This window comes from Schistocerca gregaria, chromosome 3, assembly GCF_023897955.1.
Source record: "Schistocerca gregaria isolate iqSchGreg1 chromosome 3, iqSchGreg1.2, whole genome shotgun sequence".
Lineage (NCBI taxonomy): Eukaryota > Metazoa > Arthropoda > Insecta > Orthoptera > Acrididae > Schistocerca > Schistocerca gregaria.
Window position 1 is genome coordinate 218,860,133 of NC_064922.1, and position 24,818 is coordinate 218,884,950.

General features: G+C 37.3%; 1 protein-coding gene across 1 annotated transcript in view; it reads right to left on the reverse strand.

The window, feature by feature from the left end:
• LOC126354354 (solute carrier family 22 member 7-like) overlaps positions 1–24,818 on the reverse strand; it is a 306,939-nt gene that overhangs the window by 82,448 nt on the left and 199,673 nt on the right. Inside the window, exon 5 of the mRNA XM_050003930.1 lies at positions 1,008–1,176. Within this exon, the coding sequence (XP_049859887.1) occupies positions 1,008–1,176 (169 nt within the window). The remainder of the gene's footprint in view (positions 1–1,007; positions 1,177–24,818) is intronic.

Genomic DNA, 24,818 nt, shown 5'->3' on the forward strand with positions numbered 1-24,818 from the left:
CGGATGCACAAACAGTGCCCGAACTGTTAATGGAAACGGCGGTAAAGCCGAGAGTATCGAGACTGATGGGCAGGGGCGCTATGAATATAGTGCGTGACAATAAGTGGCGAATGTGGCTCTCACATGAGGCCTGTCAGAGATAAGTCTTGTAGTCGCACTATCCTCTGTGTCCTCGGTGGCTGAGATGGATAGAGCGTCTGCCATATAAGAAGGAGATACCGGGTTCGAGTCCCCGTTGACTTATATCAACGCCTGTATGCAGCTAATGGTATTCATCTCATTGTAATTTCATTTGGTTTCTGTGGAAGTGGAAATTATTTCACCTAATATACCATACGCATTTGTTGATGTACTTGAGCTTATATAATTGCATATGGCGTGTAAAGTTTTGCTTGTTTTGACATCTTCGAACTTTGATTAAGTTTTTACGTTTCAAAGACTTGCAGTTGGGTATACTAGTATTTGTATTGAGAGCAGAGTTTGTAAACAAAAATTTTAATTACTGACAAGTCAACAGATGATGCCTGGGCCCGAAACATGTTGTGAATTTTTAAATAAAAAAACCTCTCCATAAACCGCTACAAGATTTTTTCAGCAACCAACAAACATTTTTAGACTCATTTACTTCTATAGTAACAATGAAACGCTGTTTGTTACTGCTGTCTTTTATGTGTCACCGACATTAGTTGCTATTCATAAGAGACATATGCCTTCTCAATTGGAAACAATCATTTTAATTTTCATTTCATCAGCGTGAGACTAGTTACAGTACAATATGGCACCTCCACATTACCAAAAAATTTCTGTAATAATGAAAAACCAGAGTGGGTTACCTCAAGGGGAAAATACTTACTATTTGACTTTAAATTGAGAAATTTGGCCAAAAAATGATTACTGTATATGTGTAAATGTTTTTAAAGGATCCTAGAATGTAATTTTTGTCCATTTTCAAGATGAGACATATCTGGAAAATGTTTAGTTTTTAGTATTGCCATGGTTTATATTACCTGGAAAATAAAAGCATCGCCGAGCAGCACGCAGCAGTACAAGACATAAAGTAAATCCAGTTGCGGAGAGGCCAAGCTAAGAGGCCGGCGGCCATAATTCCGACACCCACACTACAGGTCGCGATGTAGCTCACCATCGTCCTATATCTGATGTCAGTCAGTTCCATACCTGTAGCACAAAGGAACTGTAGCAGTTTCTGTTTACACGAATTTCCACCAATTGAAATATAGGAATCGCAATGTAATCCAGATACTTCAAATTACTGAAAAGAAACAGGCCATTGATAAAGATACTTAGTTTATTTCTGTTTAGATAATTTTATACAGAACACATTAAAGGAAATTTCTTATGTCATCTACATAGCTGGATTTTTAAGATTAGGAAGCAGCTATTGGCCGAAAGGGTCAGAGTTTGGTGACAGATCAACTTGTTGGAACAGTGTGAAAGCGGTCAGCGATCTGTGGCTGTGGTATTTTGACACCCACTACTCTTAAACATCTCCGCTGTAATGCTTATACATGCCAGTGCGACAACTGCTATGCACAGATGTGCCAAAAATAGGGTTTCCTCAACCACTGCCAATGAGTTGGAAGCTCTTCCAGTGATTTCTATTTACACTACTGCCCATTAGATTTTCTAAACTAAGAAGAAATGCAGATGATAAACAGGTATTCATTGAGCAAATATATTATACTAGAACTGACATGTGATTACATTTCAACGCAATTTGGGTTCATAGATCCTGAGAAATCAGTACCCAGAACAACCAGCTCTGGCCGTAATAACGGCCTTTATACGCCTGGACATTGAGTCAAACAGAGCTGTACAGGTGCAGCTGCCCATGCAGCTTCAACACGATATCACAGTTCATCAAGAGTAGTGACTGGCGTACTGTGACGAGCCAGGTGCTCGTCCACTATTGACCAGACGTTTTTAGTAGATGAGAGATCTGGAGAATGTGCTGGCCAGTGCAGCAGTCGAACATTTTATGTATCCAGAAAGGCCCGTGCAGCACCTGCTACATGCGGTCGTGCATTATCCTGCTGAAATGTAGGGTTTAGCAGGGATCGAATGAAGCGTAGAGCCACTGGTCGTAACACATCTGAAATGTAACGTCCATTGTTCAAAGTGCCGTCAATGCGAACAAGAGGTGACCGAGACGTGTAACCAATTTCAAACCATACCATCACGCAGGGTATTACGCCAGTATGGCGATGACGAATACACGCATCCAATGTGCGTTCAGGGCGATGTCACACAGATGCGACCATCATGATACTGTAAACAAAGCCTGGATTCATCCGAAAAAATTACGTTTAGCCATTCGTGAACCCAGGTTCGTCGTTGAGTACTCTATCGCAGGCGCTACTGTGTGTGATGCAAAATCAAACGTTACCGCAGCCTTGGTCTCCGAGCTAATAGTCCACGCTGCTGCAAACGTCGGCGAAGTATTAGTGCAAATGTTTGTTGTCTTGCAAACGTCCCCATCTGTTGACTCAGGGATCGAGACGTAGCTGCACGATCCGTTACAGCCATGCGGATAAGATGTCTGTCATCACGATTGCTAGTGATACAAGGTCGTTGGGATCCAGCACGGCGTTTCGTATTACACTCGTGAATACTCCTATTCCATATTCTGCTATCAGTCACTGGATCTCGACCAACGCGAGGAGCAATATCGCGGTACGATTACCGCAGTCACGATAGGCTACGATCCGACCTTTATCAATGTCGGAGACGTGATGGTACGCATTTCTCCTCCTTACACGAGGCATCACAACAACGTTTCACCAGGCAACGCCGGTCAACTGCTGTTAGTGTATGAGAAATCGGTGGGAAACTTTCTTCACGTGAGCACGTTTTAGGTGTCGCCACCGTCGCCAGCCTTGTTTGACTGCTCTGAAAAGCTAATCATTTGCATATCACAGCATTTTCTTACTCTCGGTTAAATTTCGCGTCTGTAGCACGTCATCTTCGTGGTGTAGCAATTTTAATGACCAGTGGTGTATTTGTATGAGCATAGATCGAAATGATTTCTTGCGACACTATTTCAATAAAACTGTTTGTTTTATGATAGGGCCTACTTTGTTTGAAGCAGTCCTGCTAAAATATTAATTCCAGTTTAGAAGCACTTACACCCAACTTCCATACTGCGCATATTTCCATGTCTCTCCTCCACCGGCTTCAACCTCCAAATTTATGTTATACCCTTTATGGGTCACACTTCTACAGTAGAAAATGTCCATTGAATGCTTAACATAAACCTACAATCGCTTATTCTCTTGACTTAATTATTTTCTAAATACACTTTTTCTCTCTAATTTTATTAGATATTTACGAGTCTTTCAAGGCCATTTTATTCTCAGCATTCATCTACAACAATATACCCCATTAAAAACTCTCATACGATTGTCACTGAATTCTCTCTCAAGTTAATCCCTACATTTTTATAAGTGTAGACAACGTGGGACGAGAGATTTTTATGCTTAGCTTGCCACATCGGTCATTACGTGTTTTGATTTCACAGTGGAAACTCTCTATAGTCATCTACAATACAATCCCCGGATTCTGTATGAAGCATATCCCTAGTTATCGCTTCTGCTCCTATTGAGCATCTGTTTTTTGGTCTCTAACCACATTCTAAACTTTCGGATAATTCACTCAATTCAACAAGTCCTGTAAACCTTCACCACTTGCAAATAGGATGGCAATTTTAGCAGCGTACCTTACTGACGTCCTTTAACATTGATATGTAAACCCGCTTCCTTACCTCTGCTTTATTTTTGACAAAACTTCTTCGCTATAGAGGCTGAACAGCAAATTGTGGTAAACCAGATGACAGATATGTTTCCAACGTTGTACTGAAGAGTGTCGTGTCTGGAGTAGAGTGTACCCAGGGACATATGTTGATTCCTGGTCGGAGCTACATTCCAGTGACCGATTTCAGTACATGAAGGAGCACGGACTGCAGACCGCCATAAGCAGTTTTCTTTATTTTCTACACTGAGTCTTGTTGTGATACATAAGGTTGAATTTTGTGCTGTATCTCTGATTATTACGGGTTCTACATATTTAGGTTCTGAGAAATCTATTACTGGCATTTCGAAAATATTTCTAATTCTTCACTTACAAAGTTTTATGGAGACTACAATTCGCACCAGTTATCTGGGGATCGCGACTTTAATTACTAATCAGAACGAGCTCGGCGTCATTGTTGGAACTCGCCTCCACTTAAGCTTTGAATAAAAGTCGCCAGGAACATTTACGTCATCAGAATGACAGAAAAACAACACCGACAATGCTAGTTCAGGTGCACATGCCTATGACGCTTGGAGGTGATAAAGCGATAGAGAAAACTGATGAGGATATTCAACAGTTAATTCAGTGCGTGAAGGGAGATGAAGCCTAATAATCATGGGCGACTGCAGTGCGGTTGTAGGGGAAGGAGAAGAAGAAAGGGATGTGAGATAATAAGGGATTGGTACTAGGGACGAGTGAAAAGAACGACTAATTGAATTCTGCAATACATTCCAGCCAGTAATAGGAAATACTCTGTTCAACCATTTACTTTTATAGACAGCGAGATATGGAACGCTTCAGTTTGTTAATATTCCGGTCGGCCAGAGATTTTGTATTCTGTCTGGATTTTAAGGCGTACTCCGGAGCCGATACTGTATCAGATTACAATTTAGTAGTGGTGAAGAGTTGACTGAAGACTCAGGAAGACTCAATGCACAAACAAGTGGGATGCTGAAGTACAAATAAAAATAGAGAAGCTCTTGAAACTCTCTGACGTAATATTTACTGCGATAAGTAATTTCTCAGCAGGCATTTCATCTGAAGAGACATGGACATCTCTAAGAAGGAGAATCACAGAAGTTTGGATGAAAAATATAGATACAAAGAAGATAACTAGAAATAAGCCATGGGTAACAGAAGAAAGACTTCAGTTGATCGATGAAAGATGGAAATAAAAAATGTTCAGGGAAATACAGAAATGAAAGCCAGTTAAGAATGAAAAAAATAGGAAGTTCTGAAGAACTAAAGGGGAATGACTGCATAAAAAATGTGAAGAAATAGAAACAGAAAGGACAGTTGGATGGAGTGAAACAGGATACAGAAAAATAAAAATAATCTTCGGTGAAATTAAAAAGAAAAGACCTTAGCATTAGGAGTGCATTGGAAATTCCATTCTTAAACGCAAAGGAAAAAGCGCATATATCGGATGCGTACGTCGAAGACCTCTATTAGAGAAAGACTTGACTAATGGTGTGATATAAGATGCAAAAGGAGACGACATAGAAGACATACAGGATGTAGTTTTATAGTCGGAATTTAAAGCTTGGTAAGATTTAAAACTAAGTAAGCCAGTAGGAGTAGGTAATATTCTATCACTTAACTAAAATCATTAGAGAATGTGCCAACACGACGGTCATTCACATTGTATATTTGGTGACATACCACCAAACTTCAGCAGAAGCACCATCAGCACAATCCCTAGATTGCAAGACCCACATGCATGCATGTTGCTGACAAGAATAACAGGCAGATGAATGAAAAAGAAAAATGAGGGAGCATTAAGTGACCACTTAGTATTTTTTCTTCTTTTTGCAGGAGTAGATACATAGGCTAGGCAATTCTGTCGTTGCTGCCGATCATGGAAGGGAGACTAATGAAAAATTAAGAAACATTCTTACGATCTGTGGACCTGGAAAAAGCATTCGACAGTGTGAAACACTGCAAGATGTTAGAAATTCTGAGAAAAATAATGGTATGCTATAGGAAAATGCAGATAATATACAGTATGTACAAGAGTCAAGAGGGGGATGTGATAGAGGAGGACCAGGGACGAAGAGAGTAAAATCTCAATTTTTAAGCCACGTCAATACCGATAAAATTATTGAACCATGTAGGACTATCTCGTCAGGAGTCAGGCGTCGTCGTCGTCGTCAGGACTGAAACTACTGACTGCCTTTGCCTGCACAATTTTCCGCTTTTTTAGCCACGATTACGGCCGTTCGCACCAATCAGAGATGGCCGAAACGACACCTGCGCGGAAGGCGTGTTGAGCAGCCTATAGGAGCTCCGCTCGAGAAACGGACAGAGGTTACGAGAAAGGCAAGCCTGCGCTTGCTCGCTCAACTCAGCAGACAAACTACGTTTGTGCACTTGTGAACTCGTAACTAGGTGTGTACGTACGAACTACAATGCACCTTCTACTGTAATCCGCAATTGGAGTGTATTATCGATATTGGTCCTTCAATATCGCCAGTCAACAGGCCTGCTTATGATCTGTTACTGCTGTACTGGGGTACAATAAAATTAAAATCATGCCAAAATGATTATCAGTTGCATAAGGCACCACATCTTGTATGAAGTAAGGAATTTTAAGCAGTATACACTAGGTGCTATAAATAAGACGCTATACCATTTAAATTAAATTCTGTGCAGTACTGTGAATCACTGAGACTCCATAATAGCGGATTGCAGTACAAGATTCAATTCCTGTTACTACATACTAGTGCGAGTTAACGGGTTTAGAAACGGATTTTGTCTGCTGAGCTGTGCGAGCGAGGGGATCAGGATTACCTTCCTGACGTACGCACCGCAGCCTCTCTCTCTGTTCCCTGGGTCCTGGCGCGGGACTGTGTGTCGTCATGTGTCTCAATGAGACAGCGCCACGTCTGTAACTGTCGCTCCCGTCTCCCTGAAAGCCTTAATCAAGCGTAGATGCTACCTTTCGACATTCAAAGCCTGCCCAGAGGACCTATCAAGTGTGTATCCTTGGGCGCTGTCACGATTGTTACTGTTCCCTCTATCCTCAGCCGCCTTTTTTATAGCGGAATCCCAGTATGCTGACGTGTGAGCCAAGACTCTCGTGTTCTCAAACTTTAATTTGTGTCCGTTTTCCAAGATATTTTCAGCTATGATAGACTTGTCAAGCTCCCTAAGTTTCATATGTTTTCTGTGCTCAGTACAACGCTCTGCAACTGTGCGAATTGTCTTACCTATATAGATGCTGCCACATTGTCATGGGTTTGCATTCACACAGGGAACACTAAGAGTTATGTTGCCTTAAACAGGGCCTAGCATATTAGGAGAGGACCGGACCACAGGACTCAATCCATTTCTCTGCAATGGATGCCTTCACTCGCTGCTCGTTTCCCACACTATGACTGGAAAATCGTCAGCTTGGCTTTTTTTGCTGAGTCTCAAGCCGTCCTTCTTCGATGGCACATGGAAGCGTTTGCAATGTTTCTATTGCTATAAACATTCTCTCTTAATAAGTGTCTCAAGTGCTGCAGTTATTAGTGTAGGTGGTCGTCATCAGAAATAACATTTTTCTCTGTGTATTAACGTACTCAGAAAGGCTTTCTAGTGTACAGCGTGGTGAAAAATATCGATCATTGTGCGTCGGTTTCCTATACATCGGCATCTATCAGGTTTTCCATTCGTCTATAAAGAATTCGCTTTAGTATTTTGCAGCTGTGACTTATTAAACTGATAGTTCGGTAATTTTCACATCTGTCAACACCTGCTTTCTTTGGGATTGCTCACCAAATGGTAGAGTTTTCTCAGGACAGGTTCTCACAAGGGTGTCAGTAGTTCTAATGGAATGTTGTCTACTCTGGGGGCCTTGCTTCGACTCAGGTCATTTTGAAAAATTCCTCTAAAGGAATTGTAAATATGAAGGTAACACTTCTATAATGTCTTCAAACATTTTATTTATTTATACAGTCAAATTTTTCAGTAAGTGTTTTGTTTGTAAGTTACAGTTTTCTTACCATAAATTACTACCATACTTTTCATTAAAAGTTGTGTGATATTTCATGGTAGTTTTCTGTGAATGTGTAATGTTTCATAGTAGTTTTCTGTGAATGTGTAGTGTTTCATAGTATTTTTTTTGTGAAGTTACAATATTCTTTCTAGATGTCATATTAATACCATAGATTGGATAATTTGAAATGAAATTATATTATATAATGTTAGTGTCTCATCTGAGTGATGTAATTCGTTTAGAATTGATAAATGCCTTATATGATCTGCTGTGGAAAAATAATATTTCTTCCATTTTTCAACTATATGTTTTGTAGGTGAATGTGATGGAATAATGAAGAGTGAAGTAACGGATTATTTTTTAGAATTTTCTGAAATGGAATAAATATGAACTATGGCATATCAAATTCTACATAGTTACAGTAATTATTCTTACCATTCAATCCTGCGACCTCTACAGATTGTAGTTCATAGAAAGGTATTGGAATTTATGAACCTTCCAGAATATTTTCTTGTAACCCGAACTCACAATTTGGTTCATATTTCACTATTGGTACATCAATTTCAATAGATTCTATTACTATTTTTCCTTTCTCAGAAAGTGTATCTTTAATTTCAACTCTAGCATCATAATAATCAATGTATCTAGGAATTGCAACTCCAGAACTATAAGATCTTGTGAAAATTACTATTAAATATATTTCTCACATAATATCAATGTTAAATCCACTTAGTCCAAAGGATAAAGTGCCACATCTTTGTTACCCCTTATTTATCCATTATAAGGAATATGTCCTTCCAAACTTATTATATCAATAACAAATGAAGTGAAATATAAAGTAGCTTTTGTTGAAGTGAATGGATTTTCAATCCTAGATAAAATATTATTTCCTTTCCTTATGGTCACTAAATCAAACACTTTTGCCACATAATTATCAATATAATTTTAATTAGATTTCCTCTCATGTATTGGTCAATTTGATGCTTATCCATTAGGATTAGATATAATACCTCCAATATATGTGTATAATTTAGCATGATTTGGTTGAAGCCATCCATCACCAATATTCTGTTGAATTTCTGCATCCTTGTTATGTCCATTCAGATCACATCCACTCTTGTAATTCACAGGGAATTAGTAGAGCTAATAACTCTCTGTTTTGTTGACAATTTATTAAGGATAAAATTAATTAAGACTTTTTGAAGTAGTTGTTAGAAGAGCACCATTGAAGTCAACAGATTGCCATTCTCAATGATTACATTAATTACTAAATCGTGAAGAGGATCTAAAATAGGAATATCTTCTGAATTTTTTGTGATTCATTGAATATTGGTATTCCTAACTCAGTACTTTGTTTAAATGATACGTTATCATTAGTTTCTTTATAAAAGTGGTTATTACACTTTACATATATTCCATCAACTATATTAAAATTTGTAGTTTTTAATTCGACGTGAATAATTTCAGGAACATTGCTACCAACGGTCTTTTTATTAGCTTCAATAATCTGATTATGAAATCCTAACATGCCTATAATATTATTTTCTTTTTCATCCATGTACAACTTAACATTCCTCCCAATACTAACTCTGCTTAAAATTTCGTCAGTTTTAATGTGAATAGTCGCTTTTTCAAATGAATAAATGATTCTGAATTTTTTAATCTATATCACCCACAGGAAATTTTTATCATTTCTGCATCGCAATATCATTAGCTTTTTCAGTATAATATTTGGAGTACAACAGGACGATGCCATTGTCACATACCTATATTATTGACTGATAATTATATTCTGGCTCTAGAATGGTTGAATGGGAGTAAAATTAATCAATTGTATGTTTATTCCAAAAGTTTAGATCAACATCAATACTCAAATTTCATAAAAAGTGTAGTGACATAATAGCTACTTCTATAGAAAATAGTGATAAAATCATTCCATTAGCTGAATGTCAAGATAGTTTAGTAGTGGTATTTGATGACTTCATTCTTGGAAATCAGTATATAGTTACAGAACATTTTACTAGAAGAGGATATAAAGGAATAGATTATATTTAACTTACTCAGAAATATAAAAACTATTAGTTGCAGGTAATCTTAATTTTTAAATAATTTCAAACAAGATGAGTCAAATGTAAAACATATTTATCATGAATTAGTTGGAGGTGATTTACAATATGATAATTTGAAGGAAAAGTTTGGAAATGTTGGAATGATCATTTTGAATTTTTCTATGATAGATGTGATTAGAAAACCAAGTGAAGGTAAGGTTCAGAAATAAAGTACATAATTTCAAGACAATATAAAAGTTTAATTTAATATTACATGTTAAAATTGTTTAGTTAAAGTTTCCACATCTCTAGTAAAAGTTTGCAAAATATAATAAAAAAACTTGTTAAAAAGGTAAAAAAAGATAGGTAGAAAGCACAAGAAATGAAAGAAAACCTTTGGAGAAAACAACCAAGAACAGAATATAAAACAGAAGATCAACCAATTACTGATGCTTTGAAGTTAAACAAGGAATCGAAGAATTAGTTGATAATGTGTAAAAGCTATTGAAGAACATGAAGCAGTTGAAAAGAAAATTACTCCCTATCCTTATCATACAGTAGATATATCACGAATTAGACAATGACTAAAGATCATATTCGGCAATATGACTATACATAAGCTGGATCAGAAATACAACATGCATTGAATAAATACATTGTCCCAACTATAAAAGAGGTTGATGTTAAAAATATCTATAAGCGAAAGAACAAAGTATATCAACAATTGTGAAGATACAACTTTTTGATTATGACCTGATGGTCATGGTAAATATGTTGGTAATTTAAAAGTTACATTCAATCATAAAAAATTTTGGTCATAAACAATATTAAGCTACAGATGAATTAATGATTCCATTAACTATATATATTAATATAGATAATATTGAACTTATATGTAAAAAATTATGATGTTGATTTATTTGATTTTGCAGATATGCTATGCCATTTAGGTGCTTTCTATTCTGATAATAATCCAAATAAAATAAAATTATGGAAGGGTAAATAAATAAGGGTTTGATAAAAAATTGTTAATAACTGTTTCCCAAACTTAAGAAGAGAAAACATAGTTGATATAGATTCAAGTTCAGGTGAAAAAAATGGTTGAGGATTAGTAAAAAACATATTGAGGAACCAGTCCTATATTTTATGATGAATGATATTACTAATTTAATCAACAGATTAACAGTAATGTATGTAGAAGAGATAACAGGAACTGAAAAACACCATAAGAAAATGTTGGCATAGTATAGATTTTTATTGAATTATATTATTACCATCCAAAAAGTATGCCACATGTAATGAGATTCATATACAATTTACTGTATATTTTTGAAAAATTGAAAACTCTGAAAAAGGTCTAGTAAATTACACTTTATGTACTTCACCAATGCACGAGATTCGCCTAAAACATAATTTCTCCACCCAGGGACTGGGTGTTGTGCTGCCCTCATCATCATCCTCTCATCCTCATTGAATTCATGTAGCCATAGTCGCATCAAACAGAGAGAACAGTACCTCTGCATGGCCTGCCTGATGGGGCGCCCTAACCTTATGATTAAATAAAACCAAAACAACTAATAAACTAAATCTGATAAACTACAATATCGAGAGGATACAAAACCTTTATGAAGTAATTTATGGTCAAATGTGTCTGTTTGTTTTAGAAACTGTGTTCAGATAGGTATAAATTTAATAATTATTCAATCTAAGGAATGGGTAATTTTATAAATAAGCTGCAACCTAAAGGCTCCAAAAAATATATTAATTTGAAAGGTAGAAGAATTGTAGATAAAAGAGATCCATTACATGTTTATGATGCTGCTACAAAACGGAATTAAGAAATTGAATGAAACAATCAATAAAAACGAAATGGTATGTTAAGGAATTGAAGGGTTTGCACCGTAACTAAAACTAAAAAGAGGAGAGTTATTACAATATTTTTGCAGGTAAAGATCTAAATATTCGTGAATAAATTATAAACTAATTAAATAAGCCAATGAGAAAAATTTTAAAACAAGAAATGTATTATCTCTTGGTATTGATGATTTATGGGAAGAACATCTAGTAGAAATGGATTCAACTAATTTGAAAGGAATTTCCAATATAAATAATGGGTATAAATATTTATTAAGTGCTGTAGGTAATTATTCATAATCTTCTTGGGCTACTGCAGTTGAAGCTAAAAGATGTATGAAGGTAGTTGATGTATTGAAAATATATTTTGAGATAGAAATCCCTAATAATTACAAACAATGGTAGAGAATTGCATAACAAAGAGTTTGGAGGACTCATTAAAAATGTAACAACTATAATTACTCAACTTTTAGCAAATTAAAAGCATGTTGTGGTCAGATTTGATAGAACACTTAAAAAATGTGCAAAACATTGACTTACAAGGAAATTATACATGGACTCATTATTTGATGAATATTGTAACACAAAAGTTCAACTATAAAAATGTAATTAATACAATTTATTGAAAAGAATTATAAACCAGTTTTTCTTGAAGATCAATATTAGTATGAATTTTAATTGATAACTATATGTTAGATCAGCTAAGACAAAGAAATTTTTGAAAAGGGACATACAGCCAAATGTCAAACAGAAATATTGTTAATGCTGTGGTCTTCAGTCCTGAGACTGGTTTGATGCAGCTCTCAATGCTACTCTATCCTGTGCAAGCTTCTTCATCTCCCAGTACTTGCTGCAACCAACATCCTTCTAAATCTACTTAGTGTATTCATCTATTGGTCTCCCTCTACGATTTTTACCCTCCACGCTGCTCCACGATGCTAAATTTGTGATCCCTTGATGCCTCAAAACATGTCCTACCAACCGTTCCCTTCTTTTTGTCAAGTTGTGCCACAAACTCCTCTTCTCCCCAATTCTATTCAATACCTCCTCATAAGTTATGTGATCTACTTATCTAATCTTCAGCATTTTTCTGTAGCACCACATTTCGAAAGCTACTATTCTCTTCCTGTCCAAACTAGTTATTGTGCATGTTTCACTTCCATACATGGCTACACTCCATACAAATACATTCAGAAACGTCTTCCTGACCATTAAATCTAACTCGATGTTAACAAATTTCTCTTCTTCATAAACGCTTTTCTTGCCATTGCCAGCCTACATTTTGTATCCTCTCTACTTCGACCATTATCAGTTATTTTACTCATTAAATAGCAAAACTCCTTTACTACTTTAAGTGTCACAATTCCTAATCTAATTTCCTGAGCATCACCCGATTTAATTTGACTACATTCCATTATCCTCGTTTTGCTTTTGTTGATGTTCATCTTATATCCTCCTTTTAAGACAATGTGCATTCCGTTCAACTGCTCTTCCAAGTCCTTTGCTGTCTCTGACATAATTACAATGTCATCGGCGAACCTCAAAGTTTTTATTTCTTCTCCGTGAATTTTAATACCTACTCCAAATTTTTCTTTTGTTTCCTTTACTGCTTGCTAAATATACAGATTGAAGAGCATCGGGGAGAGGCTACAACCCTGTTTCACTCCCTCCCAACCACTGCTTCCCTTTCATGTCCCTCGACTCTTATAACTGCCATCTGGTTTCTGTACAAATTGTAAATAGCCTTACACTACCTGTATTGTACCCCTGCCACTTTTAGAATTTGAAAGAGAGTATTCCAGTCAACATTGTCAAAAGTTTTCTCTAAGTCTACAAATGCTAGAAACGTAGGTTTGCCTTTTCTTAATCTTTCTTCTAAGATAAGTCATAAGGTTAGTATTGCCCTACTTGTTCCAACATTTCTACGGAATCCAAACTGATCTTCCGCAAGGTCAGCTTCTACCAGTTTTTCCATTCGTCTGTAAAGAATTCGTGTTAGTATTTTGCAGCTGTGACTTATTAAACTGATAGTTCGGTAATTTTCTCATCTGTCAACACCTGTTTTTCCATTCGTCTGTAAAGAATTCGTGTTAGTATTTTGCAGCTGTGACTTATTAAACTGATAGTTTGGTAATTTTCTCATCTGTCAACACCTGCTTTCTTTGGGATTGGAATTATTATATTCTTCCTGAAGTCTGAGGGTATTCCGCCAGTCTCATAAATCTTGCTCACCAGATGGTGGAGTTTTGTCATGACTGGCTCTCCCAAGGCCGTCAGTAGTTCTAATGGAATGTGGTCTTCTCCCGGGGCCTTGTTTCCACTCAGGTCTTTCAGTGCTCTGTCAAACTCTTCCCTCAGTATTTCATCTTCATCTGCATCCTCTTCCATTTCCAGTACCTCGCCCTTGTATAAACCTTCTATATACTCCTTCCACCTTTCCGCCTTCCCTTCTTTGCTTAGAACTGGGTTTCCATCTGAGCTCTTGATATTCATACAAGTGGCTATCTTTTCTCCAAAGGTTCTTTAATTTTCCTGTAGGCAGTATCTATCTTACCCCAGTGAGATAAGCTTCTACATCCTTACATTTGTCCTCTAGCCATCCCTGCTTAGCCATTTTGCACTTTCTGTCTATCTCATTTTTGAGACGTTTGTATTCCTGTTTGCCTGCTTCATTTACTGCATTTTTATATTTTCTTCTTTCATCAATTAAATTCAATATTTCTTCTGTTACCCACGGATTTCTATTAGCCCTCGTTTTTTTACCTACTTTACCTTCTGCTGCCTTCACTACTTCATCCCTCAGAGCTACCCATTCTTCTTCTACTGGATTTCTTTCCTCCATTCCTGTCAATTGTTCCCTTGTGCTCTCCCTGAAACTCTCTACAACGTCTGGTTCTTTCAGTTTATCCATGTCCCGTCTCCTTAAATTAGCACCTTTTTGTAGTTTCTTCAGTTTTAATCTACAGTTCATAACCAATAGATTGTGGTTAGAGTCCACATATGCCCCTGGAAATGTCTTACAATTTAATACCTAAATCTCTGTCGTACCATTATATAATCTATCTCATACCTTTTAGTATCTCCAGGATTCTTCCATGTATACAATCTTCTTTTATGATTCTTGAACCAAGTATTAACTGTGATTAAGTTATGCTCTATGCAAAATTCTACCAGGTGGCTTCCTCTTTCATTTCATCCCCCCAATCCATATTCACCTACTATGTTTCCTTCTCTCCCTTTTCCTACTGACGAATTCCAGTCACCCATGACTATTTAATTTTCGTCTCCCTTCACTACCTGAATAATTTCTTTTATCTCATCGTAGATTTCCTCAATTTCTTCATCATCTGCAGAGCTAGTTGGCATATAAACTTGTACTACTGTAGTTGTCGTTGGCTTTGTGTCTATCTTGCACAATAATGCGTTCACTATGCTGTTTGTAGTAGCTTACCCACACTCCTATTTTTTTATTCATTATTAAACCTACTCCTGCATTACCCCTATTTGATTTTGTATTTATGATCCAGTATTCTACTGACCGAAAGTCTTGTTCCTCCTGCCACTGAACTTCACTAATTCCCACTAAATCTAACTTTAACCAATCCATTCCCCTTTTTATATTTTCTAACCTACCTGCCCGATTAAGGGATCTGACATTCCACACTCCGATCCGTAGAACGCCAGTTTTCTTTCTCCTGAAAACGACGTTCTCTTGGGTAGTCCCCGCTAGGAGATCCGAATGGGGGACTCTTTTACCTCCGGAATATTTTACACAAAAGAACGACATCATCATTTAATCATACAGTAAAGCTGGATGCCCTCAGGAAAGATTACGCCTGTAGTTTCCCCTTGTTTTCAGCCGTTCGCAGTACCAGCACAGCAAGGCCGTTTTGGTTAAGGTTACAAGGCCAGATCAGTCAATCATCCCGACTGTTGCCCCTGCAACTACTGAAAAGGCTGCTGCCCTTCTTCAGGAACCACACGTTTGTCTGGCCTCTCAACAGATACCCCTCCATTGTGGTTGCACCTACGGTACGGCCATCTGTATCGCTGAGGCACGCAAGCCTCCCCACCAACGGCAAGGTCCATGGTTCATGGGGAAATTGAAACTGTTATTCATTGTCATCTAATAACATATCGATCAAGAGGTTGGAATGGTGAAAAAGTTAAAAAAAATTTTAACGATGTGATTTACAGGAAACAGAATATCTTGATGTAGTTCTCATTGAAAAAGATTTTGGGGGAAAGGAGATGAATTATATATTACATTGTTAGGATTTGATAATTCACATAATAGTTTTGAAATAAAAGTAATGATACACAATATAACCTCAATCTGATGAAAATTAATTATATTGTTACTCAACTGTTCTTGTGTATATTCATTCACAGTATTAAAATAAATTAGATGATAGACAATCTTTTATTAATTTATTTGTATAAATTTATTGAGTTAAGATTGTACTCAAGAAGCAACAATTTTTCACAATTAGGATGTCGACCTAAAATTCCATATAGCTTCCTCTGTATATTTCTTCTTAGTATTCTAATGGCATAAGAAACATATTTACAAACACAAACAAATAATTTTAAAAGAACAAACGCATGTCTCAAATCAGTATTATAAGTTAGTACAATAACATTTGGTTATATTACTCCTATTATTTCATATTTCTCATTAATTTATTCTGATAAGTTTTGAATTTCTTCTTGTCTTTTCTTCAGAACACACACAGCTGTCTGTTTATCAGTTTTTAGATCTTAAATTGGTTATGATAAACTTGCCATTGTTGACTGTGATTTGTATACATGATGTTTTCTGATGGTTGGTGGAACTTCAGCGCAAACCCAATCTTGGGACTGTTCAGTCATTAATTTTTGCCTCATGATAAATGAATATAATTTAGATTCACTTATAAAATTAGTATCTGATTAGTATCTCCTACCTACATTTCAGTTCTCTATATTTCTTAATATACTTATTTTTCACATTATGGATCAGGATATTTCTTGAATTAACTTTTTCAAATATATCACATACATCTTTTGCTCTAAGCCACGGATTATTCTCTGTATCACATAAACTTCTTTATTGTTTTACATTACCCCTATTTTTATTGTGAATATATTCATTAATGGTTGAAAGCTGAACTGGATGTGCTTGGAAGTGGTTGCATTTAATAAAAAAGATTTTAAAATTTTTTAATTATTAATTCTCAAAAATTTATAATGCTAATTTTTTGCTCCAGTAATAAATACAGTTAATGGTTACTTGTTCAAATGTTGTAGCTGTTGCTTACATATAACTACTTGGTGTTTTTTATATATTTACTTTTAAAATTGTCTTCCAAACTATGTCCTCAATATATTGTATAAGATAATCGATTTCTATTGAACTCATTAAAATTTGTGTCACCCCATGGGGATGAGTTGTAAAATAAATAAAAATTATTTATAAAGAAATGGAGAGCCTAAATAGTCTAATGGCAAAACAATTGGACTTAAATGGTTATTTTATGCTTGGTGGACAATAATTTCTTGATCTTACTTTTAATTTTCCATACAATTGACATGTCCTACTTATTTGTGCCAAGGATATTAGATTTAAACTTAAAACACTATTTATAATTAATACTGTCCTTCGTTCAAAGGATGGAGTAATTTTTTAAAATGAAAGCAGTATTTTTTAAATATGATCTCACAAATCTGATGAAATCATTTCTAATAAGTGGCAAGGCTACATGATCTAACATTAAATGAATTTAAAACTATGGCAAAAGAATAAACATGTAAGAGTTATAGTAAATGTAGAAAACAACAACTTATTGATTTTATTAGTAACCATAATTTTAATGTTGAAATAAATAACAATAATGAAGTAAAAATTTATATTGGAAAAACTGAAATTTAAAGGAAAACTACTAGGAATTATAAAATATTCTAAAATGGAAGAGGAGAACTTTATTGCATTGATTATTAAAATTTTGTAAAATCAGTAATTGTTGACTGATTTAATACAGCTCTCCATGCTAATTCTATCCTGTGCAAGCTTCTTCATCTACCAGTACCTATAGCAACCTACATCTTTTTGAATCTGAATGAGATGTATAACCATAAAATTGTTCATTACAATAGAAATTCTTCGTGAAATTCCAGGATATATATGACGTCTTCAATTACCTCAATATTTTATGAGAGAACTTCAGAATAATTTAGACTGGAAAACTATTTTAATACTAGAAGGAAATTAGTCTGACGTTTGTTTTAGAGATGTTCAAGATAACTGATATTAGTTCTTTTGTCAAGATATAAACCATTATTAGAAATTTTGATCAAAGAGTTTCATGACAAAAGAAATTTGACTATAATATTATACTGTAAACTATATATTAATGTCATGACTAAATTTCAAGGCTAAATAAATTGGGGAGTTATATCACAATCTACATTGAATAAAACTTTCAGTACAGAAGTTCAAGACGCATTACATTGTGCTATAACATCAATTAAAAAGTACTTATATGAAAGATTTATAAGATAATATCAGAATCAAGCAAACTGGAATGAAATATCAAGCTGTCAAAAATAATCTGACAATTTTATGAAACTGTTTAAAGGCAGATTAAATTTCGGTGAAATATAAACACAAAAGATGTGTTCTTGCCGTTCTGGAAAGATGGTGGACGAGACTAATAGGCGTTTCGAATGATGCTGTCGAATGTTTAGTGAATATCGCTCAAGAATCAATCTACAGGATAAATGACTGCATCTACCAGTGAGGTGCAGGAAGCTACTTGTGGCAACTAGCCACTAAAGGCATCTAGCCGAAAGCAATGGACCTCCAAAAGCTAGGAAAATTTCAATGAATCCCCACATCACAGAACTATTGAACAAATACACATCACATATAGGATCGATTTCGGATTGGAGGACAAGACCACATATAGTTTAACAGAGAAATTACAAATTATGATGGAAAATTTCTACATTAACATAAGAAATATGATAAGAGACGAAGTTAAAACCACAAAGAAGCCAAAATGTGTGGCAGAGTACCAAATCGCCCACGAAACACGCAAAAAAGCTATGATCAGTTATAGCTGCCATTCTGTCAACAGCAAGTCACAGAAACAACGTTCCAACGAAGACAGAACACTCATGGGTACAAGGAAACTGATAAATGGACATGACAAACTATCAACTGGTGAACTACAAGCAGTAGTCTGCCGATCTTGGCTCTATATAGTGAAATTACACCACAGCACAACCGATGAAGTGGTTAGAGAACACCTCATCCCCATTCGGATAACAAATATAATAGAATGCAAAGAACTTCAATCAAGAGGTAGACTTAAGACCTTCAAAATGGTAACTCCATTGCAAGAGTTAATAAAAGTCAACACAGCAGAGGTGTGGTCAGAGGGAGACGTTATAAGACTCCACCATCTTTTCAGCACCTTCTTCTGTCGCATGTGGAATCGCTAAAGAGCGCCTTAGCACTACAAACAACAATTTTCTGCACTGACATGAGATAATAATCCTTGTAGAAACAACTACAACCTTATAAATAAACGGATTCTATTCCCTATATATACCAGCAACACAAGGACCAAGAGGACGCCCGAAATGACGAATTTTTATTTTCTTCAAACCAAAAATGAAATAATTACTAAGCATACATGAGGATCAAACACCCTCGTGATGAATTTCGAAAACCTCTCTTTTATATCCATGTATGTAGAAAAACCAACGCCAATAGAATACATAATAGCATCAGTTATGACCACCTCAAGACACATGATGCCAGCATGAAACATTATTGTAGCCCACTACCTCAACTCCAGATTAGATGTCATTAGTCATAGAACACATGAGCTGTTAGGCAAGACGACAGAGGAAGAATTCACCCTGGTCAACAAGGCACCACTGACTTAATATTCTTCAAAGGATCCAACACCACACAAAGTAATTATAAGGTTTGTTACTCAGCAATGAAACATCTTTAAAGACGAACTGTGCAGTCATGGCCAACCTTCACTTTCCAAATGCGGAGAGCAGAGTAAGGCCTCAGCAACTAAAGCCTGAAAGCAGCTAATCAGGCATGTACTAAGTCAGAAGTCAGAAGAATGGAAAGAATTTAACAACAACATAAAGGAAAACGACATTAATCGTCCCCCATAACCCTTGGAAAAAGGATTCAGTCCCATAATGTACAATCCCGAAAGGAGAGCACAGAAATAGTTCGACAAAGAATGTTATGGAAAAAGAAAGATCACGCTCCAAGCACTACATACAACGAAATCGAGCCACAGCCCAGAAGATATAAGATCCTATAGCCATATCAGAAAAGAATACAAAAATCTTCTGAAGACAAAACGAAAGGAATAAATGGAACAGGAAGCAATCAACACGATTGAGGAAGCCAGAAAGAACCCATATTTGGCAATAAGGTCACGAAAAGCTCAGAGTTGGGACGAAAATTTTCGCAGCATTCTCAACATACATAAAACGAACGCCGCATATGTATTGATAGCTGTAGAGACAGGCCTAGCAGGAACTAACCTCTTCAGGACCGAAGAGGTACACAAGATAATAGTATCTTTAAAATACAAGAAGGCTCCAGGCCCCAACACAATATGTAAGAAACATATGAAATTTTCAACTAGCCTTCCACTCCAAGCAATAACATATATATTTAACTTACGTTAACAAGAGGGCAACATACCAGAAATATGGAGGACGTTGGCAACTAAAATGATATTTAAGAGGAAGGGCTATCAAATGGATCTGAACTCCTACAGGAGAACTGCCCTGGAAAATTGCTCATTGAAGATACTGACAATCGTTACCACAAAGCGAGTTTCTGGAGAAGTACCATAAGATTCCGGGAGAACAATTGGGATTCCGCAAAAGGTTGGGGCACGATACATGCCATTTGCAGCCTAATATATGGCATAGAAGACTCAATAAGAGATATCCAAGGAAAATTTTATGCAGTCTTCCTAGATTATACCAAGGTCTATGATAAACTAACAGGCGCATCCTAATCTTAGAACTAGAATCAATAGCAGGGAAACATAAACTTACAACGTTGATTCATAACATGCTCATCGCCAACTTCATTCAGATCACAGACGACATAAACATGTCGAAAACGATTACAAAAACAAACGGCATATTACAAGGAGGACCCACTAAGCCATTAGTTTCAGTATTGCTACATACGACGTTGTGTAGATGATAAAATAAGAAACAGAAGACGTCATAATCTAGATATACACGGACGACATTGCTATCGGATCGAACTCCAGGCTCAGCCTGTAAAGAGCAACCAACAAACTGGAGATTTAGGTGCAGGACAACAAAGTTAAAATCAGTGCAGGAAAAAACAGTAAAGATTACATTCTGCAGTGGAGGTCGGGAAGCTGCAGAGGACAGAATCTCTTATCACAGTCAGTTGTTCAGATATCTGGGACTGATTTTGCAGACCATTGCCAGAGAGTTCCAAATACGTGTAAAACCTAGAGCAGTAGCTGCTATAAAAGCCATGTTTGAGATCAAGACCATATGCAGACTCTCACTGAAAACTGCCATGAGCAATTTTCCTGCAAAAATGGTTCCAATCGAAATCTATAGAATAGATCTCTTTTGGAAAAAGTAGAATATGAAACACCTAAGGACTCTGGAAACAATTAAATCATGCTTCTTGAAAGCTGCCCTATGTCTTTCAAAACACACAGTGAAGGCTAATATACAAACCCTTCAGGGAACCCTTTTTCACAGTGGAACTGCATGTGAGGATCCCATACGCAAACAACTTGAATAAAGTCCTACATGAAACAGAGAAAAAGGAAATCTGACTGGACTTTTAAATAACAGAAGCCATGAAAAATAAATCCTGGAGCATCACAAATGAAGAACTCTGACACCTGGTGAACTCAATAGAAGTACATGGATACCAACACAACATATGAAAGAACAAGTCTTTCCAAGACCCTGGCAGCGATTGTGTGTGTGAATTATGGGACCCACCCTGTGTCCATTACCATGTAACCAGCTGTAAAAAACAAGTAACATTTCTGTTAGAGCTCTGTAAGTAAAAAACAATGTGAACTATGAAATGAGCTATGAAATGTAATGATCAGGGTGTGGTATCACAAAGCTATGTAATTCATGTAACTTATGCACAGCTTGTGTGCATTTACTCTACTAAAAAAATTATCTCAAAATTTTATTTGAGGGTTGCCATACAGATTAAATTGCTATGCAAAATCAAGTCAAATTAAATCTACCTGAAAATTTTATAAGAGAATATCAGGACAAATTACATACTACACATGTATATCAATGACTCAGGGTATATTTCATTGGTTACATATACATCATTCCCACAAAATTTATCTCACAATTTTGTGCGAGAATTTCGGGAAGAATTAAATTAGAATGAAATATCATGTTATCAAATGATGTATATAGATTGTATTAGACAAATTAAAGCAAACTTGGTTTATATAACAGGTGAACATATATTTTTTTAAGATTTTATGTAGTGTTTCAAAATGAATTAAGTTGAGAGAATATTTGAAATTGTTGAAACCTATATGAATCATTTATACAAAAAATATCTGAAACATGTAAAATAATAGAACAGTCTGAAGGTAATCAATGTTGTATATCTTTAAATAACGAAATAACCAATATGAAAAACAAAACTGTTATCATATTTTTCATAAAGAGTGTATTCGTGATCATTTACAGAAAAATTAGTTTGTCCACATTGTAGAAATGTTAGTAAAAGAATATAAACGCATTTTGACACACATTCATTTATTCCATCATTAATCAATTTTTCACATGCGTGATAATGGATATTTATATATACAATACAAAAATGAAGGCACGAGAACAATGACTGATAACTTTAGTACTAGTAATTTATTAGAAAATAGCCTTTGTTTTATATAATTGAGTTACACCTGAAAAACTGTCTTACAGTTGGAGACGTCTGTAGGTTCTAGGTAAGTTGGGTTGGTCCTGGGGCGAGGCAAGTTAGCTACAACCTATGGATGCCTCCTATTTCTCGTAGTGGCGAATTCCATCATGGATCACATTGAGGAGGATACTCTGTAATGTACAGCATCGCATCCGTCTTGCTTCCTGAGGTAATATCGATGACACCTTCTTGGTTTGGCCCACAGTGTAAATACACTGCAGCAGTTCGTGGATGAAATGAAAGGTGTACATACCAACATTATAGTTTCCATTGACACAAAGAAAGTCAAGCTAACAATCTTGAACTGTTTAGATCAGCGGAAGGCATAAGCTTGGCTATGTCAGTCAATGTACAAGAACCCGACAAACACAGATCGATATATCAACGTAGAACCACACTGTACGCAAGAAAGCGCCCGTGAACACGTTAATACACAGATGAAAAGTTATTTCTGGCGACGATTACCTTTAGTCTAATTTGCAGCAGTTGAGATACGTCTTGGCAGACACATTACAAACGCTTCCTCTAGCTACAGAAGGAGGACGCATTGTGAACCGGCAGCAGTTAAGCAGGCAGCTTTCCGGCCACACTGTGGGCAACGAGCAGGAAGTTGGGACATGTACTGCAGAGTCATGGATTGAAATCAGTGTTCCAGCTCGCCCCCGAGACGCGAGATATGCTGCGCCCTGTTAAAGGCGAAATAGCTCTTCATGTGCCCGGTGTGTATGGTGTCCCTTGCGAAGGAGAGAGCATCTACACTCCTGGAAATGGAAAAAAAAAACACATTGACACCGGTGTGTCAGACCCACCATACTTGCTCCAGACACTGCGAGAGGGCTGTACAAGCAATGATCACACGCACGGCACAGCGGACACACCAGGAACCGCGGTGTTGGCCGTCGAATGGCGCTAGCTGCGCAGCATTTGTGCACCGCCGCCGTCAGTGTCAGCCAGTTTGCCGTGGCATACGGAGCTCTATCGCAGTCTTTAACACTGGTAGCATGCCGCGACAGCGTGGACGTGAACCGTATGTGCAGTTGACGGACTTTGAGCGAGGGCGTATAGTGGGCATGCCGGAAGCCAGGTGGACGTACCGCCGAATTGCTCAACACGTGGGGCGTGAGGTCTCCACAGTACATCGATGTTGTCGCCAGTGGTCGGCGGAAGGTGAACATGCCCGTCGACCTGGGACCGGACCGCAGCGACGCACGGATGCACGCCAAGACCAAAGGATCCTACGCAGTGCCGTAGGGGACTGCACCGCCACTTCCCAGCAAATTAGGGACACTGTTGCTCCTGGGGTATCGGCGAGGACCTTTCGCAAACGTCTCCATGAAGCTGGGTTACGGTCCCGCACACCGTTAGGCCGTCTTCCGCTCACGCCCCAACATCGTGCAGCCCGCCTCCAGTGGTGTCGCGACAGGCGTGAATGGAGGGACGAATGGAGACGTGTCGTCTTCAGCGATGAGTGTCGCTTCTGCCTTGGTGCCAATGATGGTCGTATGCGTGTTTGGCGGCGTGCAGGTGAGCGCCACAATCAGGACTGCATACGACCGAGGCACACAGGGCCAACACCCGGCATCATGGTGTGGGGAGCGATCTCTTACACTGGCCGTACACCTCTGGTGATCGTCGAGGGGACACTGAATAGTGCATGGTACATCCAAACCGTCATCGAACCCATCGTTCTACCATTCCTAGACTGGCAAGGGAACTTGCTGTTCCAACAGGTCAATCCACGTCCGCATGTATCCCGTGTCACCCAACGTGCTCTAGAAGATGTAAGTCAACTACCCTGGCCAGCAAGATCTCCGGATCTTTCCCCCATTGAGCATGTTTGGGACTGGATGAAGCGTCGTCTCACGCGGTCTGCACGTCCAGCACGAACGCTGGTCCAACTGAGGTGCCAGGTGGAAATGGCATGGCAAGCCGTTCCACAGGACTACATCCAGCATCTGTATGATCGTCTCCATGGGAGAATAGCAGCCTGCATTGCTGCGAAAGGTGGATATACACTGTACTAGTGCCGACATTGTGCATGCTCTGTTGCCTGTGTCTATGTGACTGTGGTTCAGTCAGTGCGATCATGTGATGTATCTGACCCCAGGAATGTGTCAATAAAGTTTCCCCTTCCTGG